This window comes from Haemorhous mexicanus, chromosome 3 (genome assembly GCF_027477595.1).
Source record: "Haemorhous mexicanus isolate bHaeMex1 chromosome 3, bHaeMex1.pri, whole genome shotgun sequence".
NCBI lineage: Eukaryota > Metazoa > Chordata > Aves > Passeriformes > Fringillidae > Haemorhous > Haemorhous mexicanus.
This window is the reverse complement of record NC_082343.1, coordinates 31,177,725-31,200,321: the sequence shown is the minus strand read 5'-3', so window position 1 is coordinate 31,200,321 and position 22,597 is coordinate 31,177,725. Positions and strand designations below refer to the sequence as shown.

The window sequence follows — 22,597 nt, the reverse complement described above, 5'->3', positions numbered from 1 at the left end:
GGCTGGGGTTGTCCCAACTTCTTCAGATGGCTCCATCTCTGCCATGGGTATCACCAAGTCACACTTTGCTGCCCATTAAAACAGGTAGTTAGCTATTTTGCAGCATGTTGCCAAGGAAACTGCTGGAGCTGAAGGACTGCAAATAGTTCTAGCCTGAAAAATGGTGAGCACTGCTACTAGAAATATTGCTAAAATTCATAAACAGCTACTCAGATATTTTAATAGCTCTGGCATGAGATTCAGACACCAGTCATAAATGTCCATTTTATTTTATCACAGTACTGATTAATTCTAACATTTCCCATCTCTGTGCATCTTCTTTAAAAGCAGCCCACTGATAAAACACAGCCCTTAAAATAAACTTCAGTTTATTTTTCAACAGCTGTCCAAAATCCACATTGAATAATACTTTTCTAGGCTGTATCTAATTGAAGACCAGATGCCGTTGAACTGAAGTCATCAATGCCCTGTACAATTTAAGGCATCTGCTTGCATAAAACAGCTTGCTTTTTTGGCTCTTCACCTTCCAGCTCTTTGGGCCAGGACCAGTCTCATCTGTAAGGTGCATTACAAGTGTAGGTAGTTGTAGAAAGAAATATCGATTGCCATTCTTCTCATGACAGAGAGGATAAATTGTAAATTTTTTATTGCAAAATATTAAAATAAATTACATTTTACAAAGACTTAGCAAATATTTACATACAGTGTGATTCCAGTGACAATCAGCAACAAAGAACAGACAGACAGGCATATTATGGAGTGATAAGAGTCAGAACTGCACAAATGTGAAAAGCCATATGAAAGACAAGGTAAATTTTAAAAGTTAAATCCATCACAAACGGAATGAATCCCATGAGGCACAAAAATTACATGTCTACAAAGTTCTTTTGTTTAGTCAACAGACATATTGCTTTTTGCTCTCCTCGTCTGTCTTGCACACTCTCCCAGATCAACTGGAGGAAAAATAAAATCTTTGCACATACAGCTGTGTCACCATGGATCTGTTACCAGTCTGGTTTTAATTCTGCTCTGTGCTCTGTGATATCCATTGCCAGCAACAGATTCACGAATCATTAGTTCAGAAAAATTAAACACTCTGATTTTGTATTTCCTCAGTGACTTCGTACCAGTGTATCAGATGTGTCAGGCTGCCTGATGAGAGACAGGTATCTGAAAGTGATGCCCTTCTGGTAAAAACAGGCTTCAGTAATGCAATACAAACCCAAGAAGCATCACAACGATGTCATGAAGAATGGGGTCACATAGTCTTATAGCACTTAAAAGGCCTTTTGTAGGAACAGACTTCCATGGTCCCATTTCAGGATTTAATTTTTGAAAAAAGAGTAAAATTCAAAGTACTGGCTCATCTTGGCAAAATTAATAACTGAATCCATCCTTCACATGATGTGACTGGAAATAAAATCTACTTGTAGGCAACAACTAGAAAGAAGAGTTTTCACTGCTATTCCATCCCTTCCTGATACAAGCTTTTAAGCTTTTTTCCTTCCTTAAATATCCCCCTTTCCTCTCCTTCCAGGAAGAGATTTGTCTCACCTATAAAACTAACTCCACAGCTTTAAAAAACTGCGAACATTATTAGTTAGCTAAATGAAATCAATAGGTATCCAAAGAAGATGTTTCCAGATTGACCAAATAATTGAAATAACTACAAGACATAACCAGGTAGCACTGGGGAATTCACTCAGAGACACTTTTGGAGCTGAATAGAACAAAATCCAGCCTGGACACCTCTCTAAGTCATTACATGTAAATCTGAAGGCAGGAAGATATTAGTTTAGATTCCCCATGCAGCTTCTTTCTTTTCTCAAGACGTGGAAGACAGGCAGGCAAAAAGCTGTCCTGTTTAGCTCTTCGGCACTTCTGAGACGGCACCATAATATTAAAAACCCTGGGAATGGTTCAGCTTTTTGGAGTGAGCCATTATGAAAGCTATGCACCAACCAAACCCCTCCAAAACTCTGAAACATGTAGGGCTTAACGAGACCAATTCTGTTGGCCCCCGTGTAAAGAGGAATTTTTTCCCAGTGTTAAGATTACATTAAGGCACATGGTGGGATATCTTGAGAACAGTTTTGTGAGGTGTGATCATGTTTCCCTGAAAAACTGGGAATATTGTACTTTGTTTTAATAAATTTAAACTATTACTTTAAATCCCATGATACTTATTATGCAGACTTATAGTCTATGCTGACTACACTGGGAAAGGCCAGAGAGCCACATCTAGCTTGATAATATGAAACAGATCCCATCTATTCTCGGCTCTGGCATACAAGTGCACTTTGCTACGCAGAACAGAGTCTGGGTTCCAGTGTGCTACATCCCCTCCCAATCAAAGCAGCCCAGCCAAGTGTCTGGGATGTATTATTTCAGTATTAAAGAGAATTTTTTTCTTGTTTTTCGAATGAAGATTGGACTACACTTTTCCATTTCACGCACTTGCTGAAAGTCTTTTCTCTCCTCGTTGTCCTGTAGCTCTCTAATTGTTACTAAAACTTTGATCTTTCAATCAATAATGGAAGACAAGTTGGAGGACAACAAAAACTATATGGAGTGCTTTCTCATTTTATTTTAAGTTAGTGTGGACTTTTTTAAACAAAAAATATTAAAAAAAAAAAGAGAAGGCTAAACTGACTACACAAGCAACCTGAACATATGCACATAACCCTACCTAACATTTCTTACAGTTCTTAAGTACAGCTGTCAACCACAGCCCTTCAGATACAAAAACTTTTGAAGGGCTTGGAGTAATTTTAGAAGAGTGGGGATTAAGGTATCTTACTAGAAGTAAATAAGAATCATCTTGATATGGCCTCTCCCTCTTTCCTGTCAGATACAGGTCAAATTCATCCAGCCACCCCTGCTCCAAATAGTGTAAATATAATAAAATTTATTCTCATTTGATTACAAATGAGAATCTCTCTTCAACAATACTACCATAAATTGCAGATTAAATATAAATCAAATGATGTTGACTCCACAGTTGTTTAGTATGACAGGTGGATACGCGTTGGCCACAATTTGGCAATTGTGTTCACGTTCTATTTGAAAAAATGTCATAAATGTGGAAAATTCTAGCAAAGAAACAGAACAGTAAAGACAGTCCCTTGTTTCACAGTATTTAACTTCAAAACTTCCCATCTAAAGGCTATCCAAGCAGAGTGCTAGCTTCCCATATATCCTCCTTCTTCCGTGGGACAGGCCAGCAACTGAAGCTGCAGCCAATATTTGTAGTTATCAGAAATAGCCAGTAATTTAAGATTAGCATTGCAAGGTTCCAAAAGGTCTTCTTACAGAGCTAGTGAGTCTGCCAGCATTACATTGAAAATGAGACTTGGACAACTTTTAACTGTTCACTGAACTTTGGAAACTTTCAGACATACCAGAAAGGCTTAAATACTCTAAAACCAAACAGATCAGCAGAACCTGACATGTTAAGGTTCAAAGGTCTTGCCTATTTTCTATTCCAAGTGTATTGGAAAAAACTGAAGTCAATACCTCTTGCCAGCATATAATCAAGAGCCTCATGTGAAAGAGTTGTCAGGGTTAATGCACAGACATAGGAAAAGAAAGAAAAAGAAAACTATGGTAAAATTTCTTTGTAGCCAAAACAATTTGGGCATACATGCTATGAACAGACATGCTTCCTTCTAGTGAGTAGCCCATTTCCAAGTCAAAAGATAATACTTTTAGAAGCTTAGAGCCAAAGTTCCTTCTAAAAAAAAGTGCCTTATGGCCCGAAGTCACTTGATCACATCTCAGTTTGCCCAAGGTTTGATATTGCCCAACCTTCTATCAAGTGAGACAGAATAACCATTGTACACGCACAAAGGTCAAACTAAAAACAAAACAAAACAATGTATGAAGTGTAATCAACTGTTTCAAAAATCATCTCCCATTCAAGTCATGTCTGAAGTACCAAGGCAGGAAGGAACATCAAACAACAATACTGACTAACACACTGCCCAGATCAGCAGCAGTGCTACAGGTCCCTTCTGACAGGCATTAGGGCATTTGGAGAATATCTGTGATTCCCAAGGTGATTTTTTCCTAAGAAGAACAGTGTCAATAAAACTTCACCTGTACACAGATACTGTATAAGGTTCATTCAAGTATTTCCTTTAGGAAATGGACAGTGGAAGGACACTTTCAACATTAAAAAAGGTCATTGCATCCTGCTTGTGCCCATACATGCTTTGATCAATAAGTCTTCCAGTCACTTTACTCTTTGAGTCACTTTACTCTGTTCTGGGGCTGATGTGCAGCTTAGCAGCCCAACTGGTGAGCTTCATCCCAGATTCTTCCTTGTTAGAGGGCTCCTTCTCGATCCATTCCTTTGGAACTCTTAATTTTAATATTTTATTTATGAAATTAGAATTCACTATAATTTGACAAGCACTGACATATTCTACGGAGATGTTTCAGAGCTTCCTTCTCAGTCTACCAGCACAGCTCAGCTCAGATCTGTGTGCCCTGGCATTCCATCCAAAGTTTCTCTTTAAGTACAGTCCCATATTTTTGGCAGTAACAACTTAACAATGAGCAACCCCCTTGATGTCAATTGTGATAAATGCCAGATTCAAATCCAGGTTTTCAGAGGTGAAAGGCTAATGGAGTAACCGAACATATTTGATGCCCAAAACAGTCTTGCAACACTATAGTTACACTCCCAAACTATTTCCTCAATGAAATGCATGAACTCAGAACAGATCCAGTGTATTAACTAGTCTTTTCTATTTCGTTCAGGAACCATAAAATCTAAAGAAGGAGTGGGACTCCAAATTCAACTGTTATTTTACAAGTCTTTCAGAAAAGCAAAGCTGACAGGCTCAGAAGCCAACTTAGGATGGGAAAAGGAGATTGGGATTTCTTAGTCTGGGACTTGCTTCTGTTTTCAAAGAGACAGGAGAAGCTGCAAAAATACTTTTCTCCTTGCTCTGTGTTCAATATGCACTGACCCCTTTCAGAAAACCATTGTCCAGCATGCTTCACGTGGCAGCCTTCACATTGCTTACTGTATTATATTCATTCATCAGTTGTTCATAAGGCACAGAAAGTTCTAGCTCGTTATTGGTAAAGGTAGATTCATCAGAGGATGGGAATTTTACCAATTTTTTTGCAGTTTCAGATTCCTCTGCAAGATTATCATCCATAGAGGATTTTGATGTTTCCTCATCATCTGAGATATCTTCTTCTTCATCATCATCTTCATTTACAAATGTTATATTGGCATTCTCGAATATTAACGGCCGATAGTCTCTGGAATCCCACACTTCACCTTCTTCTTCACTAATCCTGTCCAGCTGGTTCACAAACATGGTTCCTTCTAGAGGGCTGTCTCCAATATTTTTGTCATGGAGGGGTCTCAGTACATGACCATTTTGAATGTCCAGGGAAGCCTCATCATACTCAAATGACTCTGTTTTTGTGTAAGTCACCTGAACATCTATGCTGGCATTCATTTGTTTGGCATTTTCCACTATAATCATTTTGTCATTGCTTGTCTTCAGGGCCTTCTTCCCAATTTGCTTTATAAGGTCATTGTAGGTCTCTTCCTTCTTTGAAAGAAAGCTGAAAATGTTGACATCCTTTGAGGTACCCATTTGAAGGGGTTTTTTAGGCCGAGGGTGGTTCTCAAATGACTCTTTTCTCTTTTTCCTCCGTTTCTTGATTGCTTTGTGGACTTCCACAAACATACTGACCTTCCAGTTAACAAAGAGTGAGAGCCAAGCTAGTCCCAGATAGATCCATAACTCCACAAAATATCTGTAAAGCGCATGATAGTTTGCATCTGGGTTTACACCTACAGGAAATCAAAAACATAAACATTACTGTAAGAAGACTCAGAGCTGATAAACCTTTGAAGTTATGACCCTAAGAATTGCTCTCTTCCACACTAAAAGAGGACTCACTTCTCCTCTTTTGTTATTTGAACACCTTTGCACACCTCTTTGTGTCCTCACTTGTTATTTGAACACTGGTCAGAGAGGTAGCGAGTGGGGAAATGAAAGAAAAAGTTGATCCCATATCTTCCATTTCTTGGCCACGTGTATTCTGACCACTGGACTAACAAAATAAAAATGAAGCATATTTATCTTCTCCTTGTAAGATATAAAAGTGAGCATTTTCCTGTTTATAAATTACAAGTCTTCTCCCTGCCACTGAAGTATGCATATATAGGTACCTTCCTTGAGAAAAAGATTCAGAGTTGAACTTACGAGGACCAAAGTGCTGAATGAAGCAGTGGATTTTAGAGAAAGAAGGGGTTTAGGAGGAGAGAGGAATATGCTCAGCATTCCCCACTGACTAGTTCTAGGCAGGTGTAGAAAACATAGCCCAATGCCTACACATCCTGCTTAGTATACTGGATCCCATTCAAAGGTGCACAACTAACATGATGGGCAGGGTAGGTCCTTGCCCGAAATACAGACCTGAGGTACCAGAAGGACTTAAGGGCTCTAGAACTTGGCTGCAAAATTAACCCAATAAAGGCCTCAGGTGTCTACACCAAAACTGAAGAGCCAGATCTAGTCCAGCCAGCCTTAACAGAATATTCTATCCTGCAAAATATGCTGTAAAAGCTTAGAAAACATCTTTTCAAATTAAGAGTTTGGAAGTAGAATTGTGACACTGTGCATGTAATAAAATAATACAAAAAATACAATTACTGACCAGCAACAAAATCTCCAAATCCTATGGTGGTGATAGTGATGAATGAGAAATAGAGGCCTTCAATGTAATTCCATCCTTCAGTCATCATGAAGACAAAGGGAGGAATAACCAGATGGACCAAGACACCCCAAACAATGAATATAGCCGTGCATGTAATTTGGGCTTTCCTCTGCAAAGAAAAAGAAGAAATCAGGAAACAATCTCAATTTTTTTTTTCCCACCCATGGCACAAAGAATTATCTGACAGTATCAGATATCTCAGTTTTATGCTAACAATTCAGCTACCATAATTAAAAGTCCCTAAAAGTGACTGAAGTAAACACACTTTTTTTTTCCTTTAGGTAGAACTCCCTATTCTTACAACTATTTGCTCAAAAAGGATTCTTTGCTCATAGTTTTCTTTCACGCTCCTGGAAGAGTTTAAGGAGTCCCTAGTATTTTATAAATTGGCATGGGATATGGACATAGCACTCTAGTCTAAAAAACCATCAGTACCTCTAATTTTCCTTTTACTCATTTGAATACAGAAGACGAGAAGCATTTTAAGTTGTTTCTCTCCCATTTCTGTTTCCTTCCCTTTGCCGCTCATGTCAGCCAGCCTCTGAACAAACCTCCACATACACACATATTTCACTATTATTTTCTGTACTTTCTTCTCAGGTGCAAAACCAAGAAACTTCTTGCTATGATTCTGAAACCAGGACCTAAAGCAGTCCCAGTGCCCTCCAGGCACTATGACCCTGCACTGCCTCCCATTTCTGTGCAGAGTTAGAACTGAGAATTCACTTGCAGTGGGGAAGGGAGGAGAAAGAAACCCAAACAAAGCATCACCAAAAAACCAACAAAATGCCACAAACAAAAAAGCAAAAGCCAGTAACTCAGAACAAAATATTGTTTAGCAGTAGGTTCACTGCACAGCAGGAAACATTTGTGCTAGCATGCAGGCAGGTGGGAGCCAAGCAGGACAGCGTATTTTCATTCCTGCGCCTGAAGAGCTTGAATGAAATGTCTGTGAAATGGAGCCTCAGGTTCATTTGTTGTAAAGGTCTTTAACATAAGATGTAGTAGCAAAGGTTTTTATGAGGTCTGCTAAACTTCTTGCAGAACTAACACATCAGACCCCATCCCTCTTTTAGTTCTTTCAATGCAACTCCATTTGGGAAAATTTGTGCAAGTGTTCATTTACTACGAGATAAACAGGCAAGTTATGAAATGTAAGCTTAATTCATGGATCAAAACTACACAGTTCAAGGGTAAACAAGTAAGGGCTTACCAGGCTTACTCCTCTTTTCGTCAGAAACTGGCCCAGCCTCTTGGCACGTCCTCCAAAGAATTTCCCCAGAGCACTGATCCACGTCAAGCAGAGAGGGACTCCAAAAAGCCCATAAAATATGCAGAAGAGACGCCCAGCATTTGTCTTTGGGGAAACATTTCCGTAACCTGAAAGAGATAAGTATGTCCTCCATCTGCTCTGGCTGAAGAGAATTCAAGGCAATTCTAGCTGTGCACAAAACAACACTGTGGGCTCCTACTGTGTCGGGCACTCCTTACTTCACCATCTAAAAGGGATTTAGTTTACTCCAGCTGCCCTATTCTGAAACTGGATGCATTCCAATTCTACTCTAACAAACACCTATTCCATTACTGCACTTTCAGTGTTCCCTAGATTTTGTGCATCTTTTTCTGGACAAGATGGGATAAATAGAAAATAAAGCTCATGTCAAAACTTCTAATATGATGTCCCAATCTTAAGCAGTGCTGTTAAAACTTGACTGATTTAATTTTAGGGAATGAAACTCAAAATTCATCCTGAAGCTAGGTCCCAGGTGAAAGATCCACTACACACATTTAACTTGTGACCTGGTACTTTTGCAGGGCAAGAGCTTGTGAGTTAAGTGCAAGGCAAGTAAGTGCAAGATATTTGAAATGAATTTAGTTTTTTGCTGCTCATAGCACCCAAGAGGGCTATGTTGATTCAGATTCAGGCTCTAAAATCAGCAGCCTATTTTCTGAACTTCTGATAGAGTCTTCTTATTTAGGTATGTTATTGACTCCAACATTTGTCATAAATTATAATATAAGCTGGGTATTGTGAATTTTAAATAATAAAGAAAACCACAGTACTGCATATGGTTTAACAGAAAGACTTCTACGTTCAGTCTTCTCTGGTTATTTTGTATTCCCCTTTTTTTTAATTGTGCAACAAATGTGTAACAAAACCATGTAGCAAACATTTTTCTGCAAAAGCAGAAGGCAAATGATGTTGAGTTCTGAAAACCTATATATCACAGGAGAAAGAAGTCTTCCACTGCAGAGGATCTCATAAGGACAAATCAGTAGTGATATTTAAAAAGCAACAGTTGTTCTGCTTCACCTTTTTTTAAGAGGTGGATAAAAAACATAGTTAGTTCTGCAAGCCAGGAACACTGATAATTTAGTAGTAGCTCAATGAAACACGTGTGTGTAACAAGACAGCAATCCACAAACTTCACATGCACTTGCTTTAGGTATTTGTTTAATGGAATGCTTTGTTATGCTTTTGTTTTGGAATTTTACGATTTGGAAATTTAAGCGCATAAATCAACGGAACTGGAATGACACCAGCCAACCCCAACAGCACCTTTAGTCCATTACTTATTGGAAAGGCACACTTTCCTCTTCTGTACACACATGGAGAGGGTGCCAAAACCCTTGGTTTTTTCCTCCATGAATCTGCAGGTGAACACATACTTTTGGCAGCTCCAGCCACGGGGACTTTATTCGGCGGCTACCTTGACACAGAAATGGGAGAGAACAAAAACAGTAGAGCCTACAGAAAACTCCTGATAGGAAGATTGACATAGTAAATATTTACCGATTGTCGTGATCACAGTAGCAGCAAAGATCACAGCGTTAGGCCAATTCCAGTTGTTAAAAGTATTGTTCCCAGTGATGGCAACCCCCTGTCCAGCAGCATCTGACACAATCTGTAAGGAAAAAGTAACAATCAATCTTGTAAAATCCTGGCAGCCTAAAAAAAGAAATGTGTCTGTCCCTCTCAGGTTTTCTCTCTTAGTTCATACTTTCAAAATAATCTCTTGAGTTTTTTGTGAAGGCTGGCCTAGTATATTCACTAACAATAATTTTATGAAATACTAAAAACTTTCTTCACATAAGAAAAATGAATGCAGGTGAGGTGCTCTGACATTTCAATAGGGAGTTTCAATTATATAAACTTTTACTTGACTTACAAGTTTAAACCAAATGGATGTCTTCCAGAGAGCAAATAACACTCCTGCAAACTGAACTAGCATTTAACCTCCAGTGCAGATCTTGAATTTGGTTTAATATTAGGGACATCTTCAGAACTGTTCTTCAGAACATCTTCAAAACACTGTTACATGCCTCAGCTTGACTTGGGTATGAATGTCATAGAACCCTTGGCAAAGCTCATGCGATTCATGTTAATTCACCTGCTGTTCCTACTTAACTGAAACCATCTAAAAGCAAATGGTAAAACTGTACTTTTCAAAGACAGAGAAATTAACATTTTTTTCAAAGCATTTCATGAAACAGGATTCCAATCATTGTCCTTGAATCAGGCCCTTTTGTTCTCCCACGCTGGAATCTGGTATGCTGTGATAAATGCAAAGCACTAATTCTTATGGAGTGCAGAAAGTGCAAGTTTCAGACCAAAACCATGCATCTTGCTAATTCTGGAGTGCATTTCTACCTCCCCAAAGCAAAAGGAAAAAAACCAAGCAGATATACCATATTCTCTCTGTGAAATCTCTAGTTATTTAAATGTTTGTCCTGTAGCATCATGATGCAGTTAAAGCCTTACTACGTTACTCTGCTTTTTTCCCTTCAGTGTAAACACTGAACAAAACTCTGAAGTTACATCAATAGATAGAAAAGGTGAAGATATTTCCAAATGTTGATTTATAATGTTACACACAGTATGCATTTCTCCCTCAATAAGTGAGGAACATAGAAACTATCTGCGGCAAAATATTTTTTAAACCAGAAGCAATATACTTTTAAAAAAATTTTTTTAGAAATAAACATGACAGGTGATGTTTACCTTAAACTGGCAAGAACTTTTAAAGGTAAAAACCAATTCTTCCTTCCCCCATCACCCTTTCCTTCCTTTCTATTTGATTAAGATCTGATCTTGGACCCAGCAGAGACTCAACACAAAGTTCAATCACTACTGAAAACATACACAAGTTAACACAGGTTTTAATTATTCTTGAGACTTATTACATATCACCACCCTCCTACTGTAATAAAAATGCCCTCAAAGTGAAAGTATTGTACATATACAAGATGCACACAATTTAATTAAAAATGCACTTTCAACACACTGTGTTGTTCTAGAAGATAAAAGGAGAAGCATTGAAAGTGAATGAAGGTAAAGAACTATATATTTTTTTTTTTTCTCTTGGCAAACTCAAAGTGTGTGTAAAACTGGATGCAGTGTCTTTCCATAGCCTACAGGTTCTGGATGGAAAAGGGACAGAGTTTGCACCAAGGCACTCATTTATCATGAGAAAGCAGTGTACAAATGAGAAGCCCTAAAACAGGAAGGTTGAGAGCAGGCAAGTAAAACACACAAACTCTATTCCAAAAAGAAATGGATCACAAGAGCTCATCTGAGAAGAAACCAATCAATGTACAATCACTCATTTCTGCCATGGTCTGCAGAGGAACTTCCTGAAAGTCCCAAAGGACACCCAAATTACCTGAAAAACACAATCTATTATCTATTACTCTTGAAAAGATGCCATGACTTCTTCCATTGCCTAAATGTTACACTAAGTGCCAGTTTTCCAGTCATTCCCCATTCCATAATCAGACTTGCACTATTTTTTTTAGTTCTTGTTTCCTCACAGAGCAAGTGATCTCCAAGAGACCCAGTGAACTCTCCACTCCCATTGCCACGGGCCATTATCTCATTGCATTAATCCACCTTGGCCTGACCTCATGAGCTCAGCTTCCCAGTACATACAATTATGTCAAGATAGGCCAGGATTTGAGGTCTGGAGGTCTAAGGAGGGCCCAGATCTGAGGGGAAGAAGCTGTGGACTGAGTGGCAAACAGCTGCCCTTCGCAGCCAGGCAGCTAACATTCTGGAGGAGATGGCCAGCTCTACAAGTTACATGAAGCCTGGGTATAGTGAATCACAGATAATTCTCCAGACACAGCTGACACCCTCTTCCTGTCCCTATTTGCACACAGCTATTGGCTATTAGCACACAATTATCTAAGATCTACAGTGAAGTCTTCTAAGTTACTTTATGCCTGCAATAAGTCTGAATGCACTATATGCACCCCAGCTGCAGGAACAAAGACAGTCACAAAACATGCTTATATAGCTTTGGAGCTGTGGGAAATATGTAACTGCTTTCCAAGCAGCTTAGCTTTTGCCCATACTGAAATAATTAAAGATTTTGGCTTAAAACAAAGGGGAAAAAAAAGTGAGTGGACACTATACAACTGGACAGCAAACATGGTTGTGTTTTTTGCTTGGCAAATCTGTTAGGCTCAAATGTCAGAGATGCCTTTGTTTTCATATGCTAGGATACAGAATGCTGCAAGTTGGCTGCGCTTGATTTCCTAAACTACAGAAAACTTCTACCAAAAAGTCTTTGGATTGTAAAATGCAATGCAAAGAAGACGAGGAAGAAGAGGGTAGATGGTGCAAGTGTTAGTGTCTTGAAAGATGTAATTTAAAAACACCTTTTCAAGTATGCCCAAATGCAAAAGCTGAAAATAACTACCTCATAATTTATGCATCACCTTAGGTCTCACCTCAAGAAAGTTCATACTGATAAAGGCAGGACTGTTTTAGGCACCTGCCACTTGAATTTCTCCCATATGAGTAAGAGTAGGGCTGGAAAGTTCTCAAAACAGATTTAAAAATAGCAAGGAGAAGTCTTGGCCCATATAGGTAATGCACCATTACTGATTTTATTCTAAGAGTTAAGGAGTGCAAGAAAATCTTAAGAATCTCTAGTAAGGAACAGTTGGGTCTGATGACAATAGGAATAGGAAGCAATAGGAAGAAAAAAGGACTTCTGGGGTACTTGTGGCCACATAGACAGTCTAAATATAAACTAGAGCAACAGATTCTGCCCCACAGGCACCCTATTACTTAGAGGAAGAACAGCCAGATATTGCTCAGAGCTCGGTCTCTTTAAGAGGCTAAAGCCTCTCCTATGTTATTCAAAGCATTCCCCAGGGATCTCACATATAGGTCTAATGGCAGCTTTAAGGTTCTCCCAGTGGTATGAACAATTGTCTTTCGAAATGCTCTTTTTCCACAAGAAAGGAGATGTAATTGAACTATTAAGCCTGAAATTAGACCCAATGGCTTTCATTCTACTCTCAACAGTATTACAATGTAATGGACAATCACAGCTTCTGAAAGCTGAATCCATGCTGATGCATCCTTTGAGGACTCCTAGGCTTTGTCCTCACTTCTGACTCCAAAAGAACATAGGAGTAATTTCGCTTCTTTCTCAAGTTGTTTTAGCAAGGATATAAAGATTTAGTGCACTGAAAACCACTGAATTTAGAATCTACCAAGTACTTTAGAGACTTTCCAACAAGAAACAAAAAAGCTTTAACAGCAATCTTTTTTTCACACTGACATCAAATCTTTTATACAATACGAAGAAACCAGAGAAGTGCAGTAGTTAACTAATCATAGGTATGTATAATACTGACAACTTAGCCAATCACAATAAATTTGTCCAAGGTAATAAATTTTAAATTTAAACTATCAGATGAACAGTATACTGCTGTTTATCTTTAACCTGATTTCAGTTTTTAACCAAATCCAGTAGCAGCAGGGCTAAAGAGATAGGTGAAGTGGTACAAGCAACTGTATGGGCAAAAAGCCTAAAGGAATTCATAGTGACTTTAAAACTACATAAACAGTTAAAATCCATGCCATGCAAATTGCACACGCTTTTACTTGTCCCACATGGGTTTTACAGTGATTTAGGTTTTCTGGCTCCAGCTATAAAGCTACAGTAGCAGTCAGCTGTTTATAATAATCTTATTTTTAGATGCAATAAAAATATATTTAATTGTTAATGGATATCTTTCCAATAATAAAAAACCTGAGTCACATGTCAGATATACATTACACAGTTATGCTGACCTGTATAATATTGTCACAGGATTGACTACATGTATATAAAGAGAAAAGAAACCCTCTTAGCCAGTAACTCTTTTGAAGGAAAAATGCCTGTGGGTGGTCACAGTTAGATTGAGAGGACAGGTCCTCAGACTCATTATGCAGACAGGCAGCACAGTAGCCATGGGCGGAAGTTTCCTGTCCTGTTGGCATATTGCACTTTGATGTCTGCCTACACATTAAAAGCAGAACTATTTCACAGGCACAGTCTAAATTTTGTCAGTACTTTATAGCTAGATCAAGTTGTAAATTCACAGTCAAACTAGAATATATTAATCCTGGCTTACAGCTGTCATAGCTCAACTACTAAGTAAGTTTCTGTGTTTAATTGTTAAACAAAAAATATAAATCTAATGTAATACTAAATACCATAATTTATTGTTGAGTTATAGTCACTGGAGAAAGAGAAAACAAACAAGGTAGATATTGAAAGTGATTTGCTTTCACTCTGCACCCCCAATGTGCCCCAACTGAACAGAAGATACTGTCCATCAGAGAAAATATTTTCCTCTCTGGAATACCTTGGCAGCTTGGGTTTTGGGTAAGGAAGGGGAAAGTGAAGCCAACTATGCAACTAATGATTTTACCAATGAACAAAAAACTCTTTCTCCCCAATAACTTTTCATGTCTAGATATATGAGGCGCACACAAGTAATATTTTATTAAAAATTCCTGTTTGAGTTCTTCAAAGACTTCATATTAACCTATATATTCTTTCACCTCTCTTCCCAACCTCAGTACTGCTAAGAAAATCTTGCTGTGCCACGCTGCTTACTTTGGTAACCAGAGACACAACGTGGCAGAGCTGCAGAAAGCCAATAGAATTCACATACAGTGAAATGATTTCATCGAGGCAGCAGAAAGATCAGCTATTCCCATGTCATCTTTAGAACGGCTGCTATACACGTGTCAGCGCACAGAAATGGAAGCTCATCACTTCTTGGAAAGGAAAAAAAAATTCTTTAAGGATTAGAATACAAAAACCCCACACAGCCTAGAATACAAAACAGCAGCACCCTCTCTGGACATGCATGTTTCTGCCACTTGGCACCTGGCACCTTTCACATGCGCTCTGCTCAAGGCAAGAGTTCTCAGGAAAGCATGGTAGTAACCATCCTCCCCTTCTGAGCAGCTCAAAGCCACCAGAAAAGCACAGAAAAGTTCCTGCCATCTTTTTTCACTGCCATCTCTAGTGTAATGACAGACCTACCCTACCTAACTGCTCGCTCAGTCTCAAGCGTTCCCATCGGAGTCACGCTGGCAATATGACCAGGGCCAGCACACGGGGCCAAGGGGACAAGGCTTTGAGGCTGCCTTTGCCACTTGACAGTCTCTGCAGGATTACACGAACCAGCAGGACTTAGGATAGCTGACCTCTCATTTCCCTCTCAGCATTATCTGTGTTTGCAGTATGAATTTCATGTTTGTCAGGGCAAGAACCATGCCAGATGTAAAAAGAAGTCTTTTAGCTGAGTCCTGGATTTCCTACTTCTCTTCTGTGGGGAATGGTTTGCGACCTTTTTTGAGAAAGAAAAATAAGACAAATGAACCACATTGTCTCAGTCTGACAGGCAACACCCCTGTGTCTTGCTAACCTGTGAAAGTTTTACTGTCCTTTACTGACCTATGCAGAGAGGTGAGCTGGAAGCAAGAGGTTGGGGCAAGAGGTGCAGGATATGAGTCAGCAGCACCTGCATTACAGAGGGATGGTGGGAATTAATAAATTCCACATTAAGTGAAGAGGACACCAGTTGACTACACAAGTCTGGTTCCGGATCAGCTAAGCATAAAGGAGTGAATACCCAGCTGGCCTATGTTAAACTAGGTTCTGCAAGACTCTTGATAATCCTAGAACCTGTATCATCTGTTTTAACAAACAAAATCCAAGGCAGAAACCTCTTGTTTCTAACAGGACAATGGGGTTGAGGACAGTAGTTGCCTACCACAAGGTGAAAGTTGAAACTGAAACAAAAAATAGGAAGTAGTCATTGGGGGAACAATGTTAACTTTCACTTCTAGAAGAACAGAAACTCCACAAGCTTCATGCTTGATGTTGACAGATGTAAATAACATACATAACCAAAAGAATACATGAAGATTATGCAAAAAACTAGAGAGATCACTAGGACTATATAGGATTCCTTCTCCCTTATATATTAATTGAAATAGAAGAAAAAAATAAAAACAAACCCTGGAAAGCAAGTGTTATTCTCCAGATTTACATTCCTATGTAGAACAACTACAAATAGCAGGGGAAAAGCTTTCCCCTTGCTTTCATAACAAATCACTTTACAAATGCAGTGCAAGTGCTATAGCAAGTGCATACATATTTTGCATTTTTCAATCAACAGTTCAGTCTTAAAATAAAGTTCTCTTATCATAGGACAAAGTTTTGAAAATTCCCAGTGGGGGAAAAAAAATCTTGGCAAAACATGGATTAACATACTTCAAGGGAGGAGTTTTTTCCCGACAATAGCTAGATTTAATCCAGAATGAGATTATATTTTCACACTTCTATCAATACAGCAGATAGAATATTATCTTCTCACTTTTCCACAGTCTTGGGAAAAAGAAGAACTCAAAGAAGTTTTGTTGGCTTTTTTAAACTGCTTCAATATGTCAGTGTTTTTTGTTTATTTGTGTGCTTTTAATAAGGCAATTATAAAAGTTATTGAAATTTGCTACAAGTGACTTTAAATGATCCACCAGTATCTTATAGCATACAAAACAGAAAGGTATACATGAGTTCAAATGCATTGTGTATAACACACTTTATCTAAAAGGTTATATAACAAGACTGAACTTGCTCTGCAGAAAAAGTTTGGCTAATCTTGTTGATTCTTCATTTACCCAGCCAACTTCGTAATGTTTCATTCTGTTCATGCAACAGTGCTTCTCAATGCATCAATTAATTACAGAACCAAGACACTCAATTGCTTTCCCTTCATTATGCTTTACTTTGGTCTGTCAGGAACTTGTGCCTTCACCTAAGCAGAATTTTTCTTACCTAACTGAGCCTCCAGCACATGCCACTTCCTACAAAGCTGTCCCTACATCTTAAGTGTGATAGTTAAAGAATGCATGTAAATACATGCCTGGTTTTCACTCTGCATAGTTTTGTGATACAACAGACAGCAAACTAGGCATCATTTTTGGCTGTTAGTTTAGAACCTAGAATACCCAGAAGATTTCTTTAGACATCTTGCTCTTGATTTCTTATTTAAGTCATTTTGTCACAATTGGTTACTGATTTATTTTTAACTGGAAAAACTCCTGTTCCAAGACTTCGATGCGGCTCGCACTTTTTTTTTAAAGCAGTCTTGCTAGTTTTATTGCAATATTTTATTATCTCCATTTAGGTGGAGAAAGCACAGAGTGGGATACCTTGTCCTTTACTGCACTTCGAAAGCATATTCCAGTGAAAGTAATTAAGTACATGCTTTGAAGAAAACTGTAGATTAGAGCTCAACATCCCTTTTAATTTACTGATTAACCAGCACAGAACAGGCTGTCCAGTAAGAACACCAAAGACTACCAACCAAGATACTATCAAACACAGAGAAACACAGAAATGGTCTTTACCAGAGAGAAAGTATTCTTGACGAAATAACTGCATCACTGCACTGTAAAGAAGCCCTGTGGATGTCCTTCAAAGGGCATAACCAAGTTTCAAGGGGGATTAGAAAACACTGACATCTTAATCCTACACACATACCTTTACACTTGAGAATATTCACTATTTAGTGTAATTCTGAAGAAGCTTATGTAAGGTGTATTTACATGCTCAGAACTGAGGAAGAACACTGACATTCCCCAAAGCAAACTGGAACTGCTCAACAGGAACTCCAAAATCTCTCTTTGTGAGAGAGTTTGTGGAATTGCCAGTGAACTCCTATTCACATCTGAAGTTCTATCACATTAGCTGTTCCTAAAACTCACACTACCCGATCCCAGAATCACCTGTAAATGCAAAGAGTATTTAAACAACAGCATCCTTGCTATGGGTTAGTGAATCAATTGTGTTTGTGTGGCCGTGCTTTGGTAGCTGGGGGGACTACAGGGGTGGCTTCTGTGAGGATCTTCTTGAAGGTTCCTCCATGTATAGCAGAGCCAATGCCAGCCAGTTCCAAGATGGATGTGCCACTGGCCAAGGCTGGGCCCATCAGAAATGATGGTAACACCTCTATGATAATGTAGTTGAAAATGAAAAAAATGTTATTGCTCTGATGTAACTGCAGCCAGAGCAGAGAGGAGTGAGAATGTGGGAGGAACAGCTCTGCAGACACCAAGGCCACTGCAGAAGGAGGGGCAGAGATGCTCCAGGCTCTGGAGCTGAGATTCCCCTGCAGCCCATGGTACAGACCATGGTGAAGCAGCTGTGCCCCTGCAGCCCATGGAGGTCCCTGGGGATGCAGAGATCCACCTGCAGCCCGTGGAGGAGCCCCACAGCAGAGCAGGTGGATGCCTGAGAGGAGGCTGTGACCCCATGGCAGGCCTGTGCTGGAGCAGGGTCCTGGCAGGAACGTGCAGACCCATGGAGAGAGCTCACTCTGGAGCAGGTTTCCTGGTAGGACCTGTGACCCCAGGGGGGACCCACACAGGAGCAGGCTGTGCCTGAAGGACTGAACCCCCTGGAAGAGTGACCCACAGTGCAGCAGTTCAGAGAGAACTGCTGTCCATGAGACAGACTCGTGCTGGAGAAGGGCATGGAGAACTGTCTCCTGTGGGAGGGACTCCAGGGCAGAGTGGGGGAACAACTCCTCTCCCTGAGCAGGGCCAGGAGTGTGATGAGCTGACCATAACACCCCCACTCCCATCTCCCTGAGCCACTGAATGGGAGGAGGTAGAGCTGAGAAGGAGGGAGGGGTAAGGGGAAGGTGTTTTTAAGATTTATTTTACTTTTCATCATCCTGCTCTGATTTTGTTAGCAATAAATTCATTAATATCCCCAAGCTGAAATGTTTTGCCTGTGATGGTAATTGCTGAGTGATCTCTTCCCGTCCTTACCTCAACTCACAAACCTTTCCCTGTGTTTTCTCTCTCTTGTCCACTTGCAGAAGGGAGTGACAGAGAGACTTTGGTGAGTGCCTGGCATCCAGCCAGTGTCACCCCACCACATTTTACTATTGCATACAGTCTCCAGGACCTCCCAAAAATGTGTGAGTGAAGTTTGTTGAAGAATTTGTGTTTAGATACAATGCCATTATAAATAAAACGTTATTGTCACACCTTTATTAAGCCTAGTGCCTTATGAATCTGTCCTGACTTTGCAGAACAGACCTGCTTTCTAACCATTCTGCCAAGAGGAAAAAGAGTTTTCCCACACCTTCTCCCAGGCCCCGATGATAGATAGTATTTTTCCACCCTTTATCATTAGCACCACTATTTTCACACAGCACCAATTACAGACATGTTAAACAATGCTGACAGCGGACTGAGTCTCAAAAGGAACAGAGTGACAAATTTCAATCTGGGCATTTCAGGGTTTTTTCTCCTGGGTTTTATGTTTTTGCAAGTGCGGAGTGTCTGTGGGAACAATGCTAAAATGATGAATCTGTAACACAGACCAAGCACTTGGCTTAGTTAATCCCTAACTGCTGACAGTGATAACTCAGTGAAGAGAGGAAATAATTGATTTAACATGCAAAGGGCAGCCTCATTAAAGACAGTAATACAGGCACAAGCACCTCTTTTTGACTCTGTGTCCTCTTACTCTATATGCTTCCTAGATGGTTAAAATGAATGAGGGTAGAGAATGCACATTTGTCACAGGCAGAAACACTCCTTATTTCAGTCTTTTAAGTGCTCATCTGTTTTTCTTGTTTTTCAATTAAAATTTAATCAGACTAAGTGATCCTTTAGAAAGGCAATCTGTTAATTAACCCGTATTAGACAGCAGAAATCATGCCCTGAAAGTACAATCTCAATTTATTATCCAGAAATAGCTCTCATTAGTCAGAGATAAGAAGGGGGGGAAAGATTTTACATACAAATTTAGAAGATATATGCTCTGCTCTGGATTTAACTTGTTATCTGAAGGCCATGTAGTAAATCATGAATTTGGAGGAGATGTAAAGAACCATCTCTCTACATGCCTGAACCTGAAAGATACATAAAACTCTAATTGTGGCTTAAATATAATATTTATGAGTCTGCAAACTTCAGGACACGGTCCAGTGGAAACAAGTTGTGAGTTTACAGATAAATTAATTCCACATCATTGTTTGGAAACAGAAAAGGTAAATAATCCTGCCAGCTATTCCCTGCTTGAATAGATGATCAAAATTAGACAAAGCATGAGCAGCATCAAACAGGATACATAAGAATTGATGATAAAAATTTTATGGCACTCTATAGTGCCAGCATTTGCTATATTGAATATTTTTTTTCCCTACTTTCCCCTGCACCCTACTTTCCACCCACCACCTCCTACCCCCCAGTTAAAACCAGACATTCACATGCTGGCCATTTTAGTAATTCATATAGGTGCAAATGCTGATCACTGCAATGAATTCTACTCTATCGACAAAAAGTCCATAGGGTTGCTTCTACTTGGAGAAACAGTTTAGTATTGTGTAATGTTCTGCAAGATTAGCTGCTCAATCAGTGCTGGTAACTAGCACCACCACCTTTTCCTTCCCTCCAAGGTGAACACAAACATCACAAAGTGCATTGATATGCTTGAGTTTTGCAGGGAAAGTTACAGCTGGGTAATAAACCTAATCAAGAGAGCTTTCCTGAGGATATGATGTTTCCCAAGATGCAAGTGCACATTTTTTTTGTGTGTCACTTGGCATAGAGAACAAAGACTGACAGTTTTAAAGTTAGTGGAAAATATCTTGGTAAACAATCCCCATTGAAATGATGAGAGAATTATCTCCTGTGGGACAAACAAATGGGTGGAGATCAAACTTAAACCCTCCTAGCTTCCCAACTTCTGCTCTATCTGAAAATTAATAGAAAAACAGTAGTTCCAGGAAAGGCTCTCAATTTAATAACAGAAAGTGCCTGCCTGTAGAAGAGAACCACGGAAAAACCATTTGACTTAGTTTGATTATAGGGACAACAGACTAGCAAAATACAGTTTGAAACTCATCTAGTTCCTTTAATTTCCTACTGCAGTCTAGGCTGTAAACTTAAATTCTCCTTGAATTACCCTGCAGTAAGAGGAGAGTTCCAAAACTTCCGTATCTTGAAACCGGACTTCATTGCCCTTGAGAACAACATAGTTTTTGTCATCAATTTTATTTAGAGAAGATAAGCAAGTTGTACTGCAAAAAGAAAGGGTGAGAGGAGATAGTGTTGCTTTCTTTTTACTGTGTCAGAAACTATAATGCAAGACCACAAACAAAAGCCATTTAAACAAAAATCCAGTTTGGTATAGGAATAAACAACAAAAAAATAAGTCTGAGTGAAACTAAGCTGCAAATTAAAACAGGCTCTCAACCAGGCCATAGCTGTTAATCAAAGCATTCAGCATGGTAGTGTATAAGAACCTCCCTACCTAAACCAAGGTCCAGATAACCAGTGATTAGTTTAGCTAATGCAAATATTTCTGCAATGTGGTGTTAGAGGTAAGATTTTGGATCTGGAATCCTTATTACTACTATAGTGCAATGTGGAGCATATTTTTGTCCTTTAGTAAAATCCTCTTAGTAAGAAAGGAGGAGTTTTTCAGAGAGATGTTGGGAGAAAATGCTTACTCTGTTACCATTTCCTGTGGCTCCGTTTAAAGGCGCGCAGGAGTTCTTCCTCAAGGATGGACACAATGCTGAGTGCCCAAGAGATAAATGGTGAAGAGCAAAACAAATTACTTGGAAAGATACTCTAGTGATAAATAGAAGACTAATATTTTTTCTGCATGAGCTTGATTTATTTTCTCTCCTGACAGACTTCTAACAAGAAGGGCTTTAAGTAAGGTTTGAGCCATAAAGTATACATATAATTTCCTTTACTGAATATACTAGCAGTTCTACAAAGTGGATGCATTACCCTACTGACTTTGTGAAGCCTTATCTTAAGGCCACATGGAAAATAAGTACAAGTCAAGATCACTGATTTTGTAATGATAATTTGTACTCCTTATTTGTACCAAGTGCTATTCTACTGAAGGTTTACAGATGGCTGTTACGTCTACAGCTGCAGACATAACACAAGAGCTGTCCTCTTCAGATTAAGCAAATTTTGCATGAAAATATTCCATCTGACAATGGAAACAGAACACGAATCTGAGCAACATGGTCCAGTGAAAGGTATCCATGACCATGGCAATGGGGCTGGAACTGGATTATCTTTAAGGCTCCTTCGGACACAAACCGTTCTATCATTTTGTTCTTTTGCTTTGTTAGAAGCAACTCAAGAGTTACACTTGTCTTTGCAGCTTTCCATCATAAGCATTTTACAAAACTACATTTTAAAAATAGGCAGTATAAGACATTTTCAGTCAAAACACACACATGTGTTTTCTAAAAAGTCCTCACATGGTGTACAGGAGTGTTTGTGGAAACCTGTTGTAGTCTGCCCAGACATGATTTGGATAATACTTATTGATTTCATGGTCTGCAATGAGTTCTACGTTTTGCCTTTCTCCAGCCTCATGGAAACTTCCCATTGCTTTCCCACGCTACCTTTACTGAAAGGAATGTCCTAAATCAGAGGCTTCGTTTTTCATGCAGTAAAATTCAAGAATAAAATCACAGAAGGATGTTCAACCCAAACAGG

The 22,597-nt window shown here is 39.2% G+C and overlaps 1 protein-coding gene across 1 annotated transcript in view; it reads right to left on the bottom strand.

Moving 5' to 3' along the window:
• Positions 1–629: 629 nt before the first annotated feature.
• Positions 630–22,597, bottom strand: part of KCNK5 (potassium two pore domain channel subfamily K member 5) — a 34,924-nt gene continuing 12,956 nt past the window's right edge. The window contains exons 2-5 of the mRNA XM_059841248.1: positions 9,545–9,656; positions 7,964–8,130; positions 6,691–6,859; positions 630–5,821 (exon numbers count right to left, since the gene is read on the bottom strand). Coding sequence (XP_059697231.1) covers positions 5,007–5,821; positions 6,691–6,859; positions 7,964–8,130; positions 9,545–9,656 — 1,263 coding nt within the window. The 3' untranslated portion in view covers positions 630–5,006. The remainder of the gene's footprint in view (positions 5,822–6,690; positions 6,860–7,963; positions 8,131–9,544; positions 9,657–22,597) is intronic.